The sequence below is a fragment of the Typopeltis vanoorti genome, chromosome 4 (genome assembly GCF_054136105.1).
Source record: "Typopeltis vanoorti isolate ZY-2024b chromosome 4, IOZ_Tvanoo_1.0, whole genome shotgun sequence".
Lineage (NCBI taxonomy): Eukaryota > Metazoa > Arthropoda > Arachnida > Uropygi > Thelyphonidae > Typopeltis > Typopeltis vanoorti.
Genome location: NC_143552.1, coordinates 72,723,403 through 72,746,588, shown reverse-complemented (window position 1 = coordinate 72,746,588; position 23,186 = coordinate 72,723,403). Strand labels below are relative to the sequence as shown.

The 23,186-nt window shown below is 37.5% G+C and overlaps 1 protein-coding gene across 4 annotated transcripts in view; it reads left to right on the top strand.

The window, feature by feature from the left end:
- LOC150107404 (inositol polyphosphate-4-phosphatase type I A) overlaps positions 1–23,186 on the top strand; it is a 484,038-nt gene that overhangs the window by 38,837 nt on the left and 422,015 nt on the right. For all 4 annotated transcript variants that reach the window (XM_090391868.1, XM_090391866.1, XM_090391867.1 and 1 more), the window contains exon 3: positions 8,843–8,907. In XM_090391868.1, the coding sequence (XP_090247994.1) occupies positions 8,843–8,907 (65 nt within the window). The remainder of the gene's footprint in view (positions 1–8,842; positions 8,908–23,186) is intronic.

Sequence of the window (23,186 nt, the reverse complement as noted above, 5' to 3'; positions counted from 1 at the left end):
TACAACGACATATTTATGCGAGGCAGGATTTTCATATTATGCTGCAACCAAATCAAAGTCCAGGAACAGATTCGACGCTACACCAAATATGAAAATTCAACTTTCTGATATTGTGCCTTATATCAAAAGAATTTGTAATTCAAAGACCCAAAAACATCGGAGTCATTAAGAACTTAATTTGCAATATACTTTTACTATTTTTATGTGTTTTGTTTTTACTAATTAACATTTGACAATAAATGATTGTTTATTCTTAACGCTTAGATTTACTCATTTATTTTATTTATATTTACCTAACCTACAAAACCAGCACACAGGAGAAAAAGTCTGTATTCACTAAATTTTTGGTGATCAGAATGGGATATGTCAATGAAAATCAGCACAAATTAATTTAATGTTGGTTTAATTGATGTTTAATTAATTAATCATTACTAATTAATTATCAATCATTAATGATTAATTATCAATTATTAATTAACAATAAAATAAGCTAAATTACCGATTAATTATTAATTAATACATTACAAACTAATCAAGGTGTTCCGTGAGCATTTCAGGATTTGTGAAGTGTTCCGTCATAGAAAAAGTTTAAGAAACCCTGCTCTAGGCCATGATCCTGTCTCCCATATCCTTGTAATCACACTCTTATTCCTCCATCCCCTGTGGCCTTATTACTGTTGAGCTGCTTAACTGCTCTTTCAACTTCATGCCTAAGTGGAGGAGGTTCCAGATCAAAATTTTCTTGGTGGGAGGTCTCTACATTTTCTTTATCCACTCTGCTGTACAGTTCCTCACAGTATTCTTTCCATCTGTTTTTGATTTCCAACTCTTCTATTAGTAATGATCCATTCCTGTCTTTTATGACATTCAATTTAGGCTTGAACTTGTGCTTTAAGTCACGAACTAAATAAAACATCCTTTTATAATTATGCCTTCTCATCTGGAACTCTTATTTCTTCACATTTATTAGTATAGAACTTTTCCTTATCCTGCTTGATGGCTCTTCTGATTTCTCTATGTAATCTCTTGTATTCTTCAGTCCCTGTGTCTCTTTGTTTTTCCAACCGCCTTCTTTTGATTAGTTCCCATGTTGAATCTGATATCCATGGGTCTCTTGGTTTTCTTATTGGGCTGAGATACGTCTTCACTGTATCCTGTATTATCATCTTGACTCTTTCCCAAAGCATTTCTGGTGAGATTTCCTCATTGGCTTCCAAAAAATCATCCAGCCGAGTTGATGAATCCACTAGGAATTACTCTAACATCCAATCTATGTGGAATGTGCCTGACCTGGAAGTTTTCGGAGTCTTAGTCTTACTTTGGCAATCAGGACAAGTATGCACATCAGAGATGCTTGTCTTCCACCGCTGGAGAGACAGGATGTAATCTATCTGGTGCCTTGACCTATCAATGTTGGATCTCCAAGTATAGGTCTGTCGTGGATGTTTCTGGAAGCAGGATTGGTAATAACTAATCTGTTAGCACGGGCAAATTGCAACAGTCTTTCACCATGGGTGTTACGTTCACCCACACCAAACATGCCACACTCCGTCCTGGCTCTCATACTCTTTCCCACTTTTGCATTTAAGTCTTCTAAGATGTACAGTATGTCTCTCCTTGGTATGTCTCTCCAAAACAGTTTGTAAGTTTTCATAGAATTCTTCACTCTCTTCTTCAGATCTATCCATGTGGGGTGCATAAACTACCACAATTAATACATTGGTAGACCGAGCCTTAAGTCTAATGGAGAGTATCCTATCATTAATGGGGTTATAACCAAGAAGGCTTTTTGCCTGAGTTGTCTTCAGTATCACAGCTACCCCATGATGTTTTGAGTCACCACTTGAGTAAATAACTAGCTTACCATCCTGTCTTTTGAAGTGACCTTCTCCATTCCATCTGGTCTCTGTAATTCCCAAGATGTTAATTTTATACCTATCCATCTCTTTACAGACAATCTCAAGAGTACCCATCTGTAAACCCCTGACATTCCATGTACCTATGTAAAATTCCTTTCTAAGATTAATCTTATACATTCTGTGTTGTTCATTCACGGTATCACTGACTTTTGATGGAGGCTGTAATATACTTCTCGAACAAGACCCTCTGCCTAAGCCCTGAACGCGGCTCTGATTATTCTGCGCCACAGCCGATGCAGCATGAGATGCATTATTAGGCCCAATCATAGTAGCATTTTGGAGTGAAGTCACTGCCAGAAGAAAGTGGTAGGGTTGCAGAGGCCCTTTCCACATAAGATGAAATAGCAAAATAGGAAAGATTCACCCCTAGCCCTTGAATATTCTAATAGCATTGGGGGGGAAGGTAGCAAGAAGGAAAGAAAAAAGGGGAGGGACCAGTCTACAGATAATATAACAGATGTATATTACATGAAGTAAGGCATGGTCCAGCATCAGGTACCTCGGGTTTGCCATGCCCGTACTCACTAAAGTGAGCCCTTGAGGAATAAATATATGTATATATAAAAATATAAATATGGATGTAAAGGTCAGAATATGTACATATAGATGTAAAAACAAAAATGTAAATATGAATATTGAATACAAATTGGAAATACAAATGCTAATTAGTACTTTTAAGCTACGTGTAATATATGCATTGTATGGAATGGAGCATGTAGGAATAAATTATCCCCTGGTGGGGTTACTTGGAGTTACTATTGGGAGGAAAACTCAAAACACACACACACACAGATAGAGAGAGAGAGAGAGAGAGAGAGAGAGATAAAGAAGGTATAAGAAAGAATACTTACAGGTAGGGTTACCATATTCTGAAATGCCAAAATGCTGACACCCCATTGCCTGACCAACTCGTTCCAGACACAAACATGTAACCAGACAGTATTTTCATTATCAAAATGCAGACATGTCTGCATAAATGCTGACGTATAACCCTACTTACAGGCATAGGATTAATCAACTTATCCTGGAATTACGGTTATGAAATCTGAGGATACTTAGAAGGTTGTGGGCACTTAAATGTCTGTTAGAGCCACTGATGATGAAGATGATGATATTCTACTCAACATTTCATTCTCAATGTTAGTAATATCACCAGGAGTTAATAAAAAACAACAAATTTAACAAACTTTGCTGTCACTGGTAAGTACTAGAATAATGCTGAACTTAACTGGCTGTTGTTCTAAGAATATCGTTATTTGTTGCAACCCTTTATGTTACTTAATTTGAAAAATAAAATAAATAAAGCCTTTCTTTCATTGTCACATATAAATTATGTGTGACAAGAAATTATACCCAAGCATGAGCAGACATAAGCTTGCACGTGAAGTATCATCATGATAGGCTGTTTGTTTATTGAGGCTGTTGACATTATATCAAATTTTCTCAGTATCCCATAATGCACAGTACTCACTGTGTGCCTCCTTTCAGATGTGTATATTTCCATGCATTATGTTTTCCATGCATGATCATAATGCATACTGGCTTCAACTTTTATTGAAGTCTTATCGGTGGGGATAGTGTTAAATCAATGCCGAAGGTATATTTTTCATATACAAACAGCAAAGTATATCATCACATCACTGTAGGTGTATCTCCCCCCCCCCCCTCCCAGAGTATTATAATACTGTGAGTGAGAGATAGTTCTAGCATTTTTTTTTTTTCTTTGTGATGTAAATTATGCTTGACAAGAAATTATATTCTTTTTTTGATACTTCTTTTTTTGCTGTTTGCAAATTATTTGTATATGAAAAATATCATTTCTGCATTAATTTAGCTTTCAATATTCTTATGGATCTTGTTCCAACTGATAAGATTTCAGTAACAGTTGAAACTAGTCTGGGTTATAATCCTTTCCATAAAATTAAAATGCTCATCCAAAGATCCCTTTCTTCTTTCTTTCACCCCTGCATGAGGTATACCAAATCAAGTTTGCCTTTAACTTGCTGTAGGGTGACAGGATGATAATATGATACATCAGCTTGGACCATTCTGATCACGCACCAGATATGTAGAACTGAATGGATGTTGGTCCTAGTGCACATTTAAGGAAACTTGTGAAGGACTAATGAAACTACCTTAACTTTAACAGAAATGATGGTCTGAAGATTTCAAGAATATGACTTATTCACCTCAACTCCTGTAATTCCAGCCTTGTATCCAAGTTTAATTCCTGATCATTCATAGATCATTAATAATCAAACACTACTTAAAGAGATCAGCCAGCTATGAAGAAGACTCCAAACAACAGCTCTAAATCCATTGAATTAATAGGATTCTAGATTAATCATTCACAACCAAATCTTTAAAAAATTTAGAATTTCAGATTTCTAACAGATTTTCAAAACATATATATGGTGGATAATAACAGATGGCAAAATAAGAATAGATCTTTAGGCCATTACAGTTAAGGAATTCTATGATAATGTTCAAGCTGGAGAACATTCTGATTTACATCAGAATGTTCTCCAGCCATTGAAAATCTAAGAAATAAATCAACAAAAATCACTCATCTTTCAGGAACTTCCTAACAGTACATCTTTTCATCAGATAGCCTTGAACCTAATCAAAACCAGTTGTCATACCTTCTCTTAAATTCATTCACACTAGATGTACTCATTACTCCTAAAGGCAAACTATTCCACTTGCTTATTGCTCTGTGAGAGAGAAACCTAGTTCTTGCCCCTTTCTTGACTGCAAACAAACTTAACTTCCATGGATGACCCCATGTTCTTTCCTCCTACCTTCCATATAACAAAAAATTTCATCAGATGATATCCTATAAAACCCATTCAGGATCTTTCAGGAACTTCCTAACAGCATGTCTTTTCACCAGATAGCCTTGAACCTAATCAAAAACCAGTCATGCTACTTTCTCGTAAATTCATTGACACTAGATGCACTCACTACTCCTAAAGGCAAACTATTCCACTCACTTATTGTTCTGTGAGAGAAAAACCTAGTTCTTACCCCTTTCTTGACTGCGAACAAACTTAACTTCCATGGATGACCCCGTGTTCTCTCCTCCTACCTTCCATATAACAAAAAATTTCATCAGACAATATCCTATAACACCCATTCAAAAGTTTATCATCTTTTGGAAGTTTTTTTTCCCCCTTGGCCAGACTATAATAAATTTAGTTTAATCCTTTATCCAAGTGTAAGCAAACAAATTTTGCACCTGAAGTATCTTCAGGACTGGGGCAACTCGTGGTAAAGGTGGACCAAGCTCTCATCACTCCTTGTCTTAGTATCTCCCATAATGCATAGCACATCTCCTTGCAGACATATATAATGTTATGCATTAAGGGAAGGGCCACTACCCAGACTGGTTTTGACCTTTATTGAGGTCTCGTCAGTGGGAGCCAGACCCAGAAGTGATGATACTAAGGCAGAAGCAATGGAGAAGTCATATTTACCTATACGAGTTGCCAAAAGGTGTTTCACCTTATTATTAAATTACTCTAGATTTAGAGAAAGTTGTTGGAAGTTTTTTTTTTTTTTCACTTGGCCAGACTATAATAAATTTAGTTTAATCCTTTATCCAAGTGTAAGCAAACAAAGTTTGCACCCGAAGTATCTTCAGTACTGAGGCAACTCATGGTAAAGGTGGACCAAGCTCTCTCTTCCACCTTGGTATCACCACCTCTGGGTCTGGCTTTCTTAATTTTTGTTTCTTAGTTTGAGCCAACACCACTCTTCTTATTGGAGGCCCAAAGTTGCTTGAAATTGAATTATAAATTAGTACGATGAATTAGTACTCTCATAAATTAATTTATGAGAGTTTTTCAATATTTTGGAGTAACGGCATAGTTATGGCTGAGACTTTATAATCTTTCATGAATGGAATTCGCATTAAAAAAAGTGCCATGGTTATACCCATGTACCTCACTATACTGATTAAAAGTTAAATGCTCCAAACTATCATAGCATCACCAAGCAGGTTTTTGCTGGTATTTACATATATGCAAGATTTTATTATTTTGCTTATGTTATTTTTGGATTATTGATCATTTATAATATAAACAAAATTTAAAAGCAAGTTAAAAAGCATATACTGGGCAACTATAGATACATATAAAATGCAATTACAGTAACCTCCCGACTTACGTAGTATGCGACCTATGTAAATTCGCGGTTACGTAATAAATCTCGAAAATTACAACTACTAGCGTGTATGAACATGTTTGCGGCTTTTATGTCTTTGACATCCATTGCAGTATGACGACAAAATGTTAACTAGACTTGGCATTCACAGCAAATGTAACGAATAGTAACAGGCAGTGACAGGTTACCGGTAAATTCCGAGAGCAGCAGAGGGCAAGTGCGCAAAAGCCATAACATTCAAACTGAAATCTGCCAATTAGAAATAAGGACTCCATAAACAATTCCTCCTTTCCCGGCACCCCTCAGTAGTCCATGCCTCGCAAGGTTAGTTTAGTCACTTGTTTACCACCATTAGTGTTTGTTGTTTATTTACCCTTAAAATGGATTCGAAACGCAAAACCGAATGCGCCGGTAATAAATCTAAAAAACAAAGGTCTGCAATTACTTTAGAAGAAAAGTTGAAAATAATTCGTATGTATGAAGGCAGGAAAATTATATCAACACTAGCTCGGGATATAATCAACCTATTTCGACAGTGAATACAATAGTGAAGGATAAAGTTCGCATTGTTGAAAGCATGAAATGTGCGGTAACGTTGAAGGGCACAATCATTACCAAGAAGAGGCTGGGCCTGATTTCAGAGATGGAGAAATTGTTGTCTCACTGGATCGAGGAGCTGACACAGAAGCGGATAGGAGCTGACACATGCTGTTTACTTTTCTGATTATCCAGAAGAAGACTAGGTCTTTACATAAAGATTTACAAGAGAAGGCCGGCATCACGGATACAGAGAGTGCATTTAACCCCCAACCAGCTACGACGTCTATAGACGTCAAGATAAATCTGGATACGAAGCTCTAAAACCAATTGAATAACATAGATAAGAAGTGCAATTTGGTATCACTATTTCATCCACATTGGCCGGTGGGGAGGTTAAAACTAGTGCTGGATGGTTCGAACGATTCAAGAAGCGTACAAATCTACACAGCATCAAAGTCACGGGTGAGGCAGCAAGTGCAGATACAGACGCGGCAAGTAAATTTCCTGAACTTCTGGCAGAAATAATTGAGGAGCGGGAATATTTGCCTGAGCAAATATTTAATGTTGACGAAACGGCTCTGTTTTGGAAGAGGATGCAACACAGACATTTATTGCAAAAGAGGAAAAATCTATGCCTGGATTCAAGGTCGCAAAAGATCAGATCACTGTTATGATTGGCAGCAACACTTCAGGGGACTTGAAACTTAAACCGCTTACAGTGTACTATTTCCAGACAACTCGGACCTTTAAGAACATTGACCTGAGTAGGCTGCCTGTAATCTGGAAATCCAACACCAAGGCTTGGGTTACACGTGTGCTGTTCGCAGACTGGTTCAGTAACCACTTCATTCCCCAGGTGAAGGAATGTTCTATCAAGAAAGAAATCCTGGTTAAAGTGCTTCTCTTCCTGGACAATACCTCCAGCCACCTGGAAGAGTTGGATGACTTTCATTCTGATGAAAAAGTTGTTTACCTGCCTCCTAGAACCACCGCACTGTTGCAACCTATGGATCAAGGCGCTATTGCGACTTTCAAAGTCTACTATCTGTGGCTTATGTTTTCCCAAGCAATCAAGGCCATTCATAGTGGTGAGGGCATTACTCTACGTGATTTCTGGAAGAATTATAATATCCTTGACTCTATCAAAAACATTTGGATGGCATAGGATGAAGTCAAGCGGACAACAATGAACGCTGTGTGGAAGAAACTCTGCCCAGAAATGGTGCAAAATCGTTTAAAGGATGGAGAGCAGACAGTGACTGATATGGTTGTTGAGGTGACATAAGAATTACAGCAAGCGACAGAGACGCGTGTGCAACTGGCAGAGCAGTTAGAGCTGGAAGTGGATAACGTTGACATTAACGAGCTTCTTTTGAGTCACGATGAAGAGCTTACTAATGATGACCTTATTCAGTTGGAGGCATTCCAAAGAAAATACTATGCCGATTGAACCGCCAACTCCAGACGCTAAGAAATTTGCAACAAAGGGACTAACCCGAGTCTTTTAACCTGATAGACATTGCGCTAGCAAAATTAGAATCGATGGATCTGAACACCGAGCGGTTCGAGAATATTAGCCGCTGTATCTATTCCGATATGTTTAGCTACAAGGCCATCTACAATGACAAAAAGCATATGACCACACAATCTGCTCTAGACATGTTTGTGAGATGCCGCTCACAACAACAACGTCAAGATGACAACTCAGACGACCTCGACTATGCTCAGCCTTCAACATCGAGAGGGGTAGAAGTTGCCAGAGAACAGCATTTCTCTTCACAACCATTCACCACCTGCTCCGACTCTCCCACTACAGAGCTAAATTAGCTGTCACAAGACATTTTTTTATTTGAAAAGTGTTATTTCAGTTTGTTTTTATATTCTTTTATGTGTTTTTCATACTTTTATAGTTTATATCTGAGTAAATACTGCTGCATGATGTTTCATTTATAAAATAATACTGTGTAAATAATATAGTACATATCTGTATATATAATAATAAATATTGATGTTTCTTACGAAGTTACACCTAAGCAATTTACAAATTTGACTTACGTAAAGGTTTACGGAACGCATTACTTACGTAACTCGGGGGGGGAGGGGTTACTCTACTTGAATAAATTGCAAATATGAGATGTAATGTGATGATTTTTGTAAAATAATTCACCAGAGAGTATAAAAAGAATAAAATAAATTATAGAATTAATAAAATTTTTTAGTTTATGCAGAACGATGGTGTCGCTTGAGAGGAAATCTGCTGTTTTACCATAAAAGTAAAGATCAGGTATAAGTAGAATTTTGTTTATTTTGAAGATTCCATAATGAAATGAATTTTTTACATGTATTTATAAACATACATACATAAAAATATGTGTATGCATATATGTATGTATATGTATACATATAAATATATATGTACCTATTTATATATATGTGTATGTATTTTATATACTGTATTTCCTAGAATGTCTAAATTGTAGGGCTTCAAATCAATGTTAACAAATTGAAGTGGTTTTTCATGTTGAGTGGAAAGGAGATCAATGCTGCATAGGTGCTATTTAAGAAGTATCTAGTAGAAGCATGTCTAAATGTATTCCAAGGATTAGAAGGTTAAATGAGGTATGTACGAACTAGATGAATGAAGAAATAGCATGCAATACAGAGAAAGAAGGCATTATGGAGGCAACATAAGATGAATGGTAATAATCAATTTCTTGAGGAATACAATGAACAGACAAGGCAGATGATGCAGTTGGAGCCAAAAAAAAAATTATGGTAGAATGACATTGATTGGAGAAAATGGTATAAGGACAACTGCTACAGAGGATATAGTTCAAATATTTAATGAACAGTTCATGAAGGTCTTTCATCCTTGTGAATGTGACATCATGGAGTGTTTGAGAGGAGTAGATGATGAGGAGGAGAGACTGACTGTGAGTGAGCAAGAGGTATATGGGAAATTAAGCAAATTGGATGTTAATGAGGCTGTGGGACTTTATTATTATTACGGGCGACTCCAGGGAGTCCTTAGTCTTTAGACTTAATATATATCACCATGAATTCTAAAGGAATGTGCCAGGGAATTGACATCTGCCTTGACACGTTTGTTTAATATGAGTCTTACATTGAGTCAGATTCCAAAGGAGTGGAAGGAAGGGAAGATTATATTGCTTCATAAGCAAGGTGACAGAACTTAAGCATCACATTATAGGCCAATTTGTGTATCAGGTGTTGTGGTTAAAATGTTGATGAGGCTAGTGACAACAGTAGTATTATCTTTGATGGACAGCACAGGTTTGCTAAAGGGAGGTCTTATTTTAGTAATCTACTGTTGTCACTATCATAAGGTGACAGATGTATTGGATGAGGTAGATCGATATACAGTGGTATACTTAGATTTTGCAAAGCTTTTGATAGATTATCACATGATAAGTTGATAGTCAAACTAGAGCAAATGGGTTGGATATTAGACTAGTACATTGGATTGAAGATTGGCTATTTGATAGGTATCAGCAGGTTGTGTATGGGGGGGGGGGAGCAGTATCCCAGAAGAGGAAAGTCATTAGTGGTGCATGTCTCAGGGGTCTGTTTAACCCGTATGTTCATGATATTGAGATAGATTTGAGTGAGGATAGTCAGTTGTTTGCAGGTAATGCAAAGTTGGGAAGAACTATGAAGAGTAGACCAGATGTTGTGGCCTTACAAGAAGACTTGAATAGATTGAGTGAATGGGCATGGGAGTGGTGATACCAGTTCAGTGTGGTGAAAATGTAAGGTTTTAAAATTTGGAAAGCAAAGATGGAATGTAGAATTTATTTTTCATGGGGATATATTGTTGGAGATAGAGGAAATAAGATATCATGGGATGATAATGGATAAGGATCTAAAATTTGAAGGACACTGCTAAAATTGTGAGAACAACACATCCAATTCTGGCAACGATGGATGACACTGGCTTGCAGAAGCAAAGAGAGTCTGGTTCCATTGTATAAGACCTTGATTAGGCTGCACATGGACTACAGTGCGCAGATGCGGTCACCTGGTCAAATGGATGAAGAGATATTGGAAAGGGTACAGAAGCAGTTGACTGAGGTAGTTTCTTGTCTGAAATGTTGAGTACAAGAAAGGTTGAGAAGATGCAATTTGCAGAGCCTAGTGGATAGGAGGAAGAGAGGTGATATGATAGAGATGTACAAGTTGGTAAGGGGTTCATATAGGATTAATATTGAAGTTTTTCATAAGATGGTGGGAGATGGAGAACAAGAGGTCATCCCTGGAAGCTGTTTAAGGAGGGTGTGAACAAGGGAGTGAGAAGCAAGTTTTTTGCATGGAGAGTTGCAAATGATTGGAATGCATTGCCTGATGTCTGCAGAGAATTTGAATGTATTTCAGGCATGGTATGATGAGCTGTGTGTATGAAAAAAGGACATTCCGTGATGAGTCTTCCACTCTGTGGGGGGCTTGGGATAACGATAATAACATATTCTTCCTCTCTGCCTCAGCTTTGTGACCACCCATGGTTCTAATGTTGTATAGAAATTGAACAAGCTCTCATGTAGGGAATTAATATATTATTATTATTATTATTTATGTGGGCACTCCATGGAGTCAAACAACTCATTGCAGGAGACCCATTCTATCCATTAACACAATACCTATCATAAATCTGCTTAAACCTATTCACTGTTGGGGTGCTCACAACTGCCTCTGATAATTCGTTCCACTCATTCACCACTCTTCAAGGAAAAAATCCTAATCTGCACATGCTTACTAACAGCATTCTCAGACAATTTCCAAGTGTGACCCCCTTGTTTTCCTCTTACTCCTCATGTATTGAAAAATTTCTTTTGTGTCAATCTTGTAGTGTCCCTTTTACTAACTTATAAGTTTCTATTATATCTCCTATCGTCCACCTGTCAGCTAAATTCTGCAACCCACACACCCTCAATCTATCCTCATAGGGAACGTTTCACAGACCTGTCACCAGATTGGTCACTTGTATCTGAATCTTCTCCCACCACCTCTGGATCCCCCAAGAAATGCAGGTGACTAAATCTGTGCATAATAGTCAACATGTAGCTGAATCATAGCCATGTAAAGAAGGATAATAACCTCCATATCTTTACTTGTCAATGTGCTCTTCAGCATTAAAGTAATCCTTTGAGCTATTTTGCCAAATCTTGCAATATGTCCTCTGCATTTCAAATCTTTATCCACCATCACCCCCCCTCCCCAGATCCCTTGCCTCATCAATTTCCTGTCAACCAATACTATCAAAATGATATGAAGTATGTAACTCTTTCATCCCAAAGTGCATTACCTTACATTTTATAACATTAAATTGACAGCCATTGTCCTTTGCTCACACTGCCAATTTATTTAAATCATCTTGTAAAATATCTACATCACTTTTATCAACTATTTCCCTCCCTAGTTTTGCATCATCGGCAAACAACAGAATGTTTTTCTTATTATTTAGGCCTCCACAGAGTCAAAAGACATGTCGTGGGAGGTCTATAATGTTATGATGGCTCTTATTTTTCTTTTTTATTATTTCTGTATCTTTTATGTATAACTTTTTATATCGTTATATCATACTTGTCATTTATTTCTTTTTCTTCTCTATTTTTGCATGTGTTCCTACCTTCCGAAATCTATATTCCTTTCACCTGAGAGCAATGGAAATATTTATTTTGATTTTCGACTGCGCCATCCATGCCTCGATATAGTGCAAGAAATATAGCACTTCCAATAGGTTACTAAATCTTTCACAACAAAATTACTTTATTTGTCCCCAAGTTATCAATTTGCTTTGCAGTCTTGGCCATTTTCTCACTTACTATTTATACCAATGCTTCCTGCTTAGGTTCGATTTTATTTAGGATCAATGCATTGCAATTAAAAATAAGATCAGGCAGAAACTTCGCTTATATGCAACATAGGATTTAATGGTCAACAAATAGGCATGTATTTTACACTAGAAGACAGGAGATAATCCTCTGTAATTCTCAAAAAAAACTCAAAAAACAAATATGCATATATCTCTACTTCAATTAATACAAGGCATACATCATGTTATCTGTCTAGCTTAAAGAAATATCATTAACAAAACTTCCTAATACTTGAATGATCAGCATTAAGGACATGTTACGATCAATATAACAATTTGTGACGTTAGTTAAGAAGAACCATGCATGATTATATACAGGCGTTAGATTAAATCATAACCCAAAATATTTCCTAGGAATTAACTATACTTATTCTTAGATGCAATCATCAAATTCCAGACAGAACAGTCTCTAAAAGATACTCAGGCCATAAATGTCCCTTTTACATGAATTTCTCAGTTCATTAACCTATCCTTATAACATCACACAATCTAAATAAAACAATATTTTAACTCACTTGGGCTGTCTTCTGTTAGGTTGCATTCTCCAATTCCGCAGGCTGCGACTTCCCATGTTTCCTTTTCTTCATCTCGGGTTTTGGATCTTTCTTTTTTCAGGTCCTTGGGTTACTGGCAATTCATCAGGTTGCCTCGCAGGATGTGGGTGACGATTCATCGGCATGTTAACACACTGGCAAAGGGCAGCAAATTGTCGGGGCCTTCACGGATTTAGATAAGCGGAACAGCTCACGGACAAGTTTGGCTGTTCCTCGGCTGTTTGTCCCCTTGGTCATCTACACTTCTGGGCTAATGACAGCTTGTGGCATTTTTCTCCTTCTAACCATTGGTTTCTCTTCTTCAGCTACCTCCTCGACATGTCAAGGCTTCACATCGTCTCCTCGTATGCTTGGTTCTCCTCTCTGTGTAAATTATCCCCTGTCCATAGAAGTCCCGTCTTATATTCCATCAGTTCCAAAACCCTGGGTTCAGGTTTCTAAACCCCGTGCACTTACGCAAACCCCTTACGTTATCATATGATTCCTGGTTCTGGAACTTTCGACAAGCCCGTTCTTCTCCGTCTTCGTGTTCTAATCTGATTAAGTCAGCCAGCGGAACATTCGTTTGAATCTTGCCGCCCCCTTTTTGCATTGACCTTGAGGTCACTTAGGGTTGAAGTTGTAAACAAAATTTCAAACGGCTTTCCGACTGTAGGGCGTTTCTTTAGCCTTGACAATTTTACATCTTTTGTTTTAAAGAGATAGCTAATTCCCGTTGGGCTGTATACATGTTACATACAATACTAAATATTAAGAGAAAAGACTATTTATTCTAGAAAAGAAAATTTATTCTTGCTGCATCGAATTTATACAATGGCCCACCCTTCCTAAAAAAAAAATTTCATACACTGAGATATAGATGACAATTTTTTTATAATCGTGTTTCTAGGTTGCGAATCGAAGTTTTTCTGGGGGGTATAGCGTTCCGTCACTTTGCTCTCATGCAAGATAGGAAAGGGCTCACTTCGTAACATGGGCTTGCTTCATTTCAATTTACTTTTGTAATAATGGGTGCTGAAGTCACTCCCTCGAAGTCCTCCTTCAGTTCTTTTCTTGGCTCTAACATCATCCTTTCTCATTCCAGCATTTTCAATGTTATTACTTCCCTTTACCCTTAACTTGGTGTGACTAGGACGTGTATGGAGCCTGGTATCATTCCCTCCTTTTATCTTTATGAAATGTGTCTCTATTGCGTCCTTAATGTATGCTAGCTCCCTGTCCTTTACTGGATTTATTGCCAACTTTGCGTTCGAGCAATAAAAGGCCTCTTCTACTTCTATCAGGCAGACATTCTGAGATTTTGAGAGACTAAATTTCTTTCTGCTACTCACAACCTTGCCTTGCTCAGTTCTGTTGTCGTGGTTATTTGCTTTCTCATACTCGCTTGCCCTGTCATCTCGAATTTTTCGATCGTCACCTTTAACCCACCTGATTCCCATTAGAGAAATTTCTTGAGTATAAAAATTACATTGGAATCCATGCCCCTTTAGAAAATCCGTTCCCAGTATTATTTGGTCCCAGTGTCGAGAGGTTTCTGGTAGAATGAGCAGTTCAGGTACGACATTTAATTTGAAACCGGGCAACCACAAATTTACTTTTAATTGGTCTCGAGCATAAATGGGGGGAGTTTGTAATTCCACTTAGCTCCACAGGCCTCCCAAGTGTTCTTATGCAGTCAGATACCCTATACTTCAATTTTTTGAATAGGGAACCTGTGATTACTGAAACTTGGGATCCAGTGTCAAGTAGAACTTCACACTGTATTCTTCTTAACAGTGATTCCTCTTGAATCACTGTTAAGAGGTTAGTGTGTCGTTTTCCACTCTCTTTTGTTATTTTCTTTGATAATTTTGTGGTGCGATGGCTAGTGCCCAACATATTAGTTTTAAATTGCCTATTATTATAAGGCCTTCTTTTACTCTGGTAGTAGTATCTGGCTATGTGTTCGAATCTGTTGCAATTATAGTATTTTGGTGTTTCTTCCCTTCTTTCCTCCTCATTATTCAATCGCTCTTGAAAACTCTCGATCACCCAATGTGTGTGATCCACATTCATGGTTTGAAAATATTTTTTCTTACAAACTTATACTATATATTTTCAAATATTTCTGAGGTAAAACGCTTATTATTCACTTTTATTGGCTTGGCCTGATCTTATCTGCAAAACTGATCCAAATCCACCCTTAAAAGTCGTGGATTTTATCCTGCCGACAGCTGCGGCATTGTAATGATATGACGTCCTTAAAATTCGATGCAGCAAGAATAAATTTTGTATAACAAACGCATCGAGTTTTTACAGGTCCTTCCTAGGAATTCAAGTCTATCAAGACTCATCGTGCAAGGTCCCTCCTAAGAAACACAAAGTCTATCGTACCACTCCTTAAACTCATTGACCATTCTCGCTCTCACCACTCTATCAGGCAATGTATTCCACGGTTCATCCGCTCTCCATGCAAAGAAACCACTTCTCACCCTCTTGCTCACAATTTCCTTTTATAACTTCCAGGGATGGCCCTTTGTCATCACTCCTTCCTGCTGTTCAACCAAGCAATAGAACTCCCCAGTGTCAACCCTGTAACCACCTCTCAACAGTTTAAAAGTTTCAGTCACAATCATATCACCTCTCCTTCTTCTATCCACCAAACTCTGCAGTCCACATTCCTTCGGCCGATCCTCATAACTAACATTGTACAGTCCTGAAACCATCTTTGTTGTCTGCCTTTGTACACTTTCTACAGTTAATTTATCCCCTTCAAATCCTGGGGACCAAATCTGAGAACAATAGTCTGTGTGGTCTGATCAGGGTCTTATACAACGGAATGATGACTCTTTTATCTCTGCAGGTCAGCGTCCTTCTCATTATTGCAGCAATCCTCTGTGTTACCTTCACCACCTTTGCAATATGTTCCCTGAATTTCAGGTTTCTATCAGTCATCAACCCCCAGATCTCTTGTCTCCCCTACCTCCTCCAGTATAGCTCCTCCAATAGAGTATGCAGCGTCCCAAACCTCAAGACCTTACATTTTGCTGCATTAAACCAACATCCCCATTCATTTGCCCACCTGTCTAGCTCAAATCCTTTTGCAGGGCTACCACATCTGCACTATCACTAATAACCCTTCCCAGCTTCACATCATCCGCAAACAACTGAATATCTCCTGCAATCCACTGACAATGTCATTGATATAAAGGTTAAACAATATAGGTCCCAGTACTGAGCTCTGTGGGACCCCCACTTGTAACCCTCTGCCTCCTTGAAACTGCCCCACCATACACAACTCTCTGATACTTATCAGACAGTCAATCCTGAATCTAGTTGACCAACCTGACATCCAAAGCCACGTGCTACAACTTAATATCAGCTTATCATGTAGCACTCTGTCAAATGCCTTTGCTGAATTCAAGATAATGGCATTATGTGCCTCTCATTTACTGCTCTTGTAACGTTATTATAAAAGGCTAGCATATTACTAAAACAAAAGCGCCCCCTCAAATCCATGTTGACAGATTACATTACCCTCATCTGCCTAATGCTGTATATGGTCCCTAACTAATTTCTCCAAGATCTTAACAACTACTGATGACACACAAGCTGGCCAATAATTTGACACTTTCAGTCTGCTATCGCCCTTATGCAATGGCACTATCTTACCCTCCTTCCATTTCTTGGGCACTTTCCCATAATCAGACTTTCATTGAACAGCCAGGTAGGGGGTGAGAATAGCGTCATAGGAGGTGTCAGTTCTTTAGCACATTTTCTCAAAACTTGTGGTGAAATATTATCCAGTCCCACAGCTTTAGTGACATTCAGAGTATTCAGTATTTGGAACACGCTCTCCTCCTCCTGCACCTCTAAACCTCGAACCTGTCCTATCCCTCTGTTATTAAAATTTACTCCTCCAGGATGAAATATTCCAATAAAGTGTTCATTGAACAATTCCACTATGTCCTCTGCATCAGTCACTCTATTCCCATTTTTATCCCACAATGTCATTCTTGCACAATCATTTCTCCTCCTACTCCTACTGCCACATAGTTAAAAAATTCTCTAGGATTTTCTTTGGATCTTATCAGCTCATCTATCTCTCTCTGCAAGTCAGCCACTCTTATTTGCCATTCATCCTCCCAGTTGAGACCATCTCCGAAAACTTCACAATCATTCAACCTTTCCATGCTTTCCACTCTCATTTATTCATATTTCTCTCGCTATTCTCACCCCCTATCATACAACTCATCTCTCTACGTGGATAATCTCTCGCCTCTGACTCAGCGAGGTCAGTTATAGTCATCTCTAACTCCCCAAGTTCTTCCCATTGCCTGCATTTTGCGCATATATGTATTTCCCCTTCTCTCACCTGCCACATATACAATCGCCAGGACGCATGCATTCCACAAGTCCCGCATGCTGCAAAATCCCATATTATATCACGCAAAATGGTGTCCTTAAATGGGGGAGGACTTGGTGATACACCATTTGCAATTTTAGCTTCTGCTGCCATTATTCAAAATAGTGTTGAGGAACTATTACAACTAAATGCTAAATAAGTATAAGAGAGTATAACTATAGGTATAACTATATAAGTAAAAGTACAAACAAAATACAAACAAAACATTTAAGTATACTAAATATAAATAAAATAAAACTAAATAACGAAAACTTATGTTATCTTCGTCTTCTCTTCTACCGTTATGCATCCGATTCCGACCCTGTCTTCTTGGTAACTTCCACGGTGCCTGCGGCCCCCCCGTAGGCACCATGGAGGCGGAGCCCCGTAGTCTATATATATATATATATATATATATATATATATATATATAAATATTTATATATAATAGGGAGCCTACATAGCTCAGTCAGTATAGACGAAGCCCTTTGGTCAGAAAGACCTGGGCTTGATTTCTGTTCAGTGATGTGAGGAACCTTTATCTTTATCTGGTCTCTTTTGACTAAAGGTGAGCAAGCCGGTCTCATATGGAGGTAGGAGTTTTTTTTTTTTTTCACCCAGAAACTTGGGTTTTTTTATCCCCTAGAACAGACAAATGGACTTGTGAACACATGCATCTACAGACATAGGACATACCTGGTGGCATAGGGCTAACCACCTTATCTTCAAGATGTGATTGCAGTTAAATGAACAGAATATCCTCGACACCATAAGGTAAAAAGAGGAGGAAAGGAATAATAATACGAAGAAGATGTATTATTATTAAGAGAGAGAGAGAGACCTCTACGGAGTCAGGGACTCATCGAGGGAAGTCACATACTACACGCACCAGCTATCATTCTTATTCTTGAATTCATTCACACTGCTTGCACTCACAACATTCAATGGCAATCCATTCCAATCACACCCCATCCTGTGAGGTGCGTGACTGGTACATCATGCACTACCCTGTATAATAGGTTAAAAATAGCCACTTTTAAATGTTTTGAATGTGATATGAGGCACCTGATCATTGTTTTTGTAATAATCAGGAAAAAAAATTTGAAAAATTGAAACAATTAGAGTATATGTAGGGTTTGTGATGGTTAGTTTTTAATATTGCTCCCCATAAAATTATGTAATTTGTTTTTTTTATTTTCAAAATCTAAAAATTCAAAAGTGAATTAAAATTTTTTTTTATTTAATTTTACTTTACTTTATTCATGTCAGAAGCAACATAGTTCAAATACACATAAATTTACAAAAAAAAATAATTGATTATGTATTGTAATTAAAAAGAAAGTCCATAAAATTTTTGCTGCCCCAAATTTGGCCAGATCACTAGCATTAGGTTTTGCATTAATCAAATCATCCATTGTACAACTAAAGGGACATAACGTACAGTTCAAGAGGTGGGCCATAGTTTGCTCCTCACATTCACATAGGGATGATTCATATGAGAGTCTCCACTTCTTTTGTATTATCCTTGGATCCTCAGACGTCACATTGCAGCCTATTTAAAGCTTTCTAGATAGTCAAGTTTTTCTCTGTGGCTTGGTGGAGATCTTTCAGAGGTACAACCCAATCTGTAAAATGATTGTTTCTGGTCTTCCATGAAGCTAGTCTTGATTTTTGGAATGGGTCAGTAAGGCTTTCATTGGTATGAAGAAAACTTTTCCTGGATTTTAACCGTTGATGGGTAGGTTGATATTCAAATAGAGGATAGTCTATAGACATGGATGCCTTCAGCTTCTCATTTCTAACCACCATCTCACATCTAATATCTGGAGGTGCTATGTCAGCCAAACAATAAATTTTTTCATGAGGTGTTGGTCTCAAACAACCACTAATGAGTCTACATGTCTCATTTAAGACAACATCTAACTGCTTGACATGGCAGGATCTATACCATACAGGGCACGTGTATTCTGCAGCTGAGTAACATAAAGCAAGGCAGTGGTACTTATTGATGGAGCTTGTGTTTCCCAGGTAGTGCCAGATAGTTTCCAGAGAATACTATTCCTCTTAGTTACTTTACTTGTAGTAAATTTATATAATTAGTAATTTTTAACATTTATTTTTTTTCAAAGAAACATCAGTTTCAATTATAGAGGAAATGAAAATTAAACAATATTGAAACATTGGCAAATGGAGGAGAGAATGACATTGTATTCTCTTGGATCATGGCCTAGGTTCTTAATTGAAAGGATTAATATCATCACTGCTTTCCGATCAGTTAGTTTGGCAGTGTCACGGATGGCTACCAAACTATCAGCAACAATAATTTTTCTTCCATGTTTCGGCCATGATCCTAAAGTTGATAGCTTGATTTATTCATTACAAGAATCATTTCCCTCACTTTTACATGACAAAGACATCAAAGTGGCCTCTTGAAAGCTGTTAACCATCTCTTCATTTATTTTTTCAAATAAGATGTATAGTGATATATATCTAGATTTTGCAAGTATTGGCAGATTGCCAAATGACAGATTGATATTTAAATTGAGACAAATAGAATTTGATATTTAATGAATTGAATTATTATATTAGGAAGGTAAGATGGAAGCAGGAGAATGGAAATCAGATCTTTCTTGAAAAATAGTGGGTGAGATGTATTTCTAATGAACGTGGTATGTACAGAAATAGTAAACGAGTTTAAGGAATTGTGCCAAATATTGATAAATTTCAACGAGGAGTCTTGTGATTTGAAAGTCTAATAATGATAATAAAAATAATATATTTTAAAGCAATGTGCGTAGATTGTTCATTACTGACATGGTATTAAAAGTTCGCATGAGAAAGGAACATGTATTGCATTAGGTAGGTTTATGAATTGATCACATTTAATCAGAATTTATAAATTAGGCCTGTGTAGACTAATTCACATAAAAAATTAACCTTTTGTTGTTTGCATCTTTTGTAATTTACAGAAATATTCATTACCATGCACCAAGTTACACAATTGCACTTGATGCAGGATTAATATAATCACTTCTTTTTTTACATATTAAGCCCCAGTGGTCTGAGGCCAAATTGCTTGCTGTTTTGTAAACTTAATTTTGATAGTGGCAGGGTGGTCAGTCTTGTTATTTTTGATGGTATTAACTCATAGCAGTATTAACTCAATGCGCTATTACTAAGTATATAGTGGAAATTATTATTACTTGATTATTGTAATTATGATACTTCCATGGTTACTCATCACAGGAAGCCATGCTGCACTACATCTACGACCCACTACGTAGTATTTTTGTCTGTTAATGGGTTCTCTGGCCAATTTGCCTCTGCTGCAGGACCAAAAATAATCCACTTCTATCTGTTTGCTCCCCATAATACCAGTTCATTTTATGGTGTTAGAGAGGTTAGTGAGGACTAAGATTCAGAATTAGGCTAACAACAACAACAGCATTCTCTTTGATAGAACATGGATTTGCTCAAGAAGGATCGTGTTTTAGCATTTTTTACTGTAACATGGTGTATGCATCTCTCTTGTCCAGTGCATTTGGACAAGGGAGATGTATACACAGTGGTATAGATTGCCACATGACAAGCTGGTAATTAAACTTCAGTGTATGTCATTGGGTAGTAGTAGTTAGTATGTATTAGCTTGGAGATTGGCTGCTTGATAGATATCAGCAAGTTGTGTATGGGGAAAATCATATCCCAAAAGAGGAAAATTACTAGTGGTGTGTCCCAAAAATTGTTTTTTTGGGGGGGGGGAGGGCTATTGATGTTTAACTTGTATGCCAATGATATTGGGAAAAGTTTGGGTGAGGTACATTTGTTTGCAGATGATGGAAATTTGAGAAGTATAAGGGAGCACAGCAGTTGTAACTTTGCAAGAGGATTTGGATCAACTGGCTGAATAGGGAATCGAGTGGGAATTGAATAACAGTTCAGTGTTGCAAAGTGTAAGATTTTAAAATTCAGGAACAAAGATGGCATGCAGAGTTGGTGAGAATATCTTAGAAGAGGTGGCAGATATGAGAGATCTGGGGATGATAGTAGATGATTTATAATTTTGGGACACATTGCAAACTTATGAGTAGAACACAGAGGATTATTGGAATGATCGGGAGGATGCTGATGTGTAGAAGTAAGGACAATATGGTTCCATTGTATAAGGCTGATTAGGCTGAATATGGATTATTATGCACATATTTGTTCATCGATTGAATTATGTGGTTTTTGGTCTGGAATATTGGGTATGAAGACATTGAGGAAATGCAATTTACAGAGGGAGGGATATGATTGAGACATATAAGTTATTACTAAATTATTTGTGGATGAGGTTTTTTTATAAAATGGGTGAGATGGGGGGGGATAAGACAAGAGGCCACCCCCTGTAAGCTGGGTAAGAAGAGTGTAAGGAGTAGATCTTTTCTTGTGTGTGTGTGTGTGTGTGTGTAAGCCAATAAGATCTCAAATGATGAGTTTTTCTTTGGCTCTGTATTCATCTGGACAATAATATGAGTTTGGTTAACTCACTTTCAATTGAAAAAATTCTTGTAATGGCAAAATGTAATTGAAGAGCACACTTCCTTTTATTCTGTTATTAAAATTTTACTGGAAAAGCAGGAATTAAATCTTACTGGGCATCCTTTTGCATTAGAGACAGAGATAACCATCATCATCATCACTAAAAAATTATCTTAAAATTACAGTCTCCTAAATTTTAGGTATCTGTTATGATTTTCAAGTTAGATGATAAACAGCTTTTCCTCTCTACCCCAGATAGGTTAGGCTTCTTTTATACAGGGTGGTTCAAAATTCCACGTACAAACTTTGTGGGGAGGTAGAGAACATCAAAATCAACCATATTCACATAGGAAAGCATTACCGGAAACGCCACCGGAAGGTACTAACAGGGACAGAAAGATACAGAAATAACACAAGGCAGTAAGTAGTGTAAAAAACTTTATTAGGCCTAACTGAATAGTTCAGTAGTAGTTGGATACATAATATGGTTTCACATCAGGTGCTCAAAGTTACGACCATTAGCAGTGATGCATGCCTGACACCGACGACGCATTGATAAAACAACGCATGCTCTTCATACGACGTCAAAAGCTTGAATGAGGAAACCCCAAATACTCACCTGAAGCACTGGCAAACAGTACCACCTATCACTTTCGGGTGGCATTTCCAGTCATGCTTTCAAATGTGAATATGGTTGATTTTGATGTTTTCTACCTCCCCTCAAAGTTTGTATGTGGAATTTTGAACCACTCTGTATATATCCCTGGATGGGCTAAAGGGTAGATTTTCCTTATGTGAAGAGATAATTTGATGTGTGGTTTAAAAAATGATACAAAGATTTTCTTTATGAGCCACTGTAGCTCTGTTGGTATAGATGCCCTTTGGTTGGAAAGACCTGTTTTCAAATGCTGTCTAGGATGTAAAGAACCTTTATCAGGGCTTTTCAGCTGAAGGTGAGTTAGCTGGTCTCATATGGAGGTAGCAGGGTTTTTCATCCTGCAGAAGGAAAACTGGGCAGAAGAAAACATGCAATTTACAGCCAAAGCTGACACTGCAGATAGGATTAATTGCTTATCATAATATCCAGTATTAAGGTTTATAGGATGGCAAGTTGCTTGGCCATGACAGACCATTGAACACTTTGTCTATCTTTTAAGAAGTTCATTTGGTAAGTGTTTGGTGCTCAGAGGATGCTGATCTGAATCCAGTGAAATAGC